Below are 2,207 nucleotides of genomic sequence, written 5' to 3'. Positions count from 1 at the left end.
CCCCCCCCCCCCCCCCATATATATTTATTTAAGTTGATCAATTATAAAACAAACAAACAAACAAATAATCGGTGTTGTATGTTGACCATTTTTTGCATTGATTTCTAAAGATTGGCATCAGCCGTGGAAAAAGTTTCCATCAGGGCAAAATGATCTGCTCCTTACTGATCTTTAAATGAGGTAAATATAACCTCTGATAGACGACAAAACAACTCAGATTGGGGGAGCTGGTGCCAAGTCCATCACAGGGACACAAAGAGACAATCATGCTCTCACTCACACCTAGGGACAATTTAGAGTTACCAGTTAACCTTAACATGCATGTTTTTAGTCTGTGGGAGGAAACTGGAGTACTCGGAGAGAACCCACGCACAGGGAGAACATGTAAACTCCACCCAGAAAGGCCAGGAGGCGAACCTGTGACCTTCTTGCTGGGAGGCGACAGCTCTAACTTCAATTACTGACCAACAACAACAACAAATAAAAAAAGCGAAACTGCAGAAGCAGTGTGTAAAAACATAATTACATCCTTATTGCCCTCAAAAGAATTAAGATTGAAAGTAACATCCAGATGTTGCAAATTAACTGCATAGATTAATTCATGTTCAGTCAGTTTGCTGCTCTGATGCATACGGGTGTGTGTTAACACAACGCCAAGGTGGAAAGACACCAGCAATGACCTGTAGCTGCCCATCAATCTGGAAGAGTTACAAAGCACTCAGCCTCTTCAGGCCTCAGTTTGCATGATAAAGTAGTCATTTAAGTACAAACAGAAAAAGACTGAATAAGTTTGACTTATTAGGAAAAACGCCAAAGACTGTTTTCATACAGATGAATGAAGATGATTAGGAAGTCTGAATATGAAATGTCTCGTAAAAGCTGTAATAAAATTAAATATCTAATCATGACATATTTATTAATTTGTACTAATGGCTTAATTTACAGGAGAGCTTGTTTTCAGTCTCTCACCTTGAAGACAACTCCACAGATGGTTGTTCCTGTTTTTCGAGCAGCAGGCAGACTGAATCCCAGTTTGCTCGTTTCGCCTTCCAAAGTGGCATTTCTGAAACAAATAATAAATAATAATGAATGCGTATGACTGAAAAACGATTATAGCAAGTAAAATAATAAAGCTATACAGTCAAGAGTCACCACTTACAAACCATTAAGAGCTTTAAAACAATAATAAAATCATAAAAAGAATGAAGTCATATTTCCATACAGAAACAAATCCTCACCAGGCATTTACAACCCCTTTCAAAAACATAGCTAAATGTTTCAGCAGCAAATACAACTTAAAGGATCATATATATATATATATATATATATATATATATATATATATACACGTTAATTTCTGTTTAATTCATTTTATTCAGGAGTCCACTCGGTGTGTTGACACGAGGCTAATAGCAGAGGAAATATTCCCATTGCAGTTTGTTAACGAAAGTAAATGGGTACATATACGTTTATATAAATAAAACTAACGTGGACAGGCTATGTTACAATATAAACAAACTAAAAAAAGTCCAGAAAATAAAGTACCGCTACGTTTAAAGGCGTAAAGTAAGTGACTCTGCCTAAAAGTAGCGCCGGTAAAAATGCCTGAGTCATTGTATGAAAGGCGAGTCTTCACGAGCTAGCATCAACAGAAAACCGCTTTAAAACCAACTAAAACACAACAGTTTACTTTAAAATGGCGACATAAATTAAACTCAACATGGTCCGTGTTCTGGTAGGGTTTAAAAAACTCATGAGCGCATACCTCTTACAGTTTTCGAAACTGAAACCTCCGAAAGGTGGTCGGCTCATTGTCAGCGTCGCCATCTTGGGTTTGTGTTTCCCGGAAGTGAAGGAGGAAGTGGGTCGTGTAGAGATGCTGCAGTGCGCGAGGGTACGAGCATGCGCACAACAGCGCACCCGAAGGTTACAGGCCAGTGACACCATAGACATAATAGCATAATAGAAGAGTGACGCATTGAACAGCAGTGTGGTGGGGGGGCCAAGATGGCGGCATGAGCGCATGTTCTAACTGGAGCTGAGCACCAAAGATTTTACAGCATAATGAAACATATGTTCGTCACCGTACTCTACTCGAGGTAAACTGTAACAGTAGCAAGTACTTTTGTGCTGAAGTGAAAGAGACTGTACTTTACGAATATTTAACGTCGTGGCTTAAACTTAGCCATGTTGACTTGATAGTCTGG

The 2,207-nt window shown here is 39.0% G+C and overlaps 1 protein-coding gene across 2 annotated transcripts in view; it reads right to left on the bottom strand.

Annotated features, from left to right (window-relative positions):
* psmb7 (proteasome 20S subunit beta 7) overlaps positions 1–1,912 on the bottom strand; it is a 4,780-nt gene extending 2,868 nt beyond the window's left edge. For both annotated transcript variants that reach the window (XM_017405278.3, XM_025003562.2), the window contains exons 1-2: positions 1,766–1,912; positions 970–1,063 (exon numbers count right to left, since the gene is read on the bottom strand). In XM_017405278.3, coding sequence (XP_017260767.1) covers positions 970–1,063; positions 1,766–1,827 — 156 coding nt within the window. In that variant the 5' untranslated portion in view covers positions 1,828–1,912. The remainder of the gene's footprint in view (positions 1–969; positions 1,064–1,765) is intronic.
* Positions 1,913–2,207: the final 295 nt, after the last annotated feature.

The sequence above is a fragment of the Kryptolebias marmoratus genome, linkage group LG14 (genome assembly GCF_001649575.2).
Source record: "Kryptolebias marmoratus isolate JLee-2015 linkage group LG14, ASM164957v2, whole genome shotgun sequence".
NCBI classification, from domain to species: domain Eukaryota; kingdom Metazoa; phylum Chordata; class Actinopteri; order Cyprinodontiformes; family Rivulidae; genus Kryptolebias; species Kryptolebias marmoratus.
Note: the sequence above shows the minus strand (reverse complement) of the source record. Positions and strands in the feature narration are given on the sequence as shown.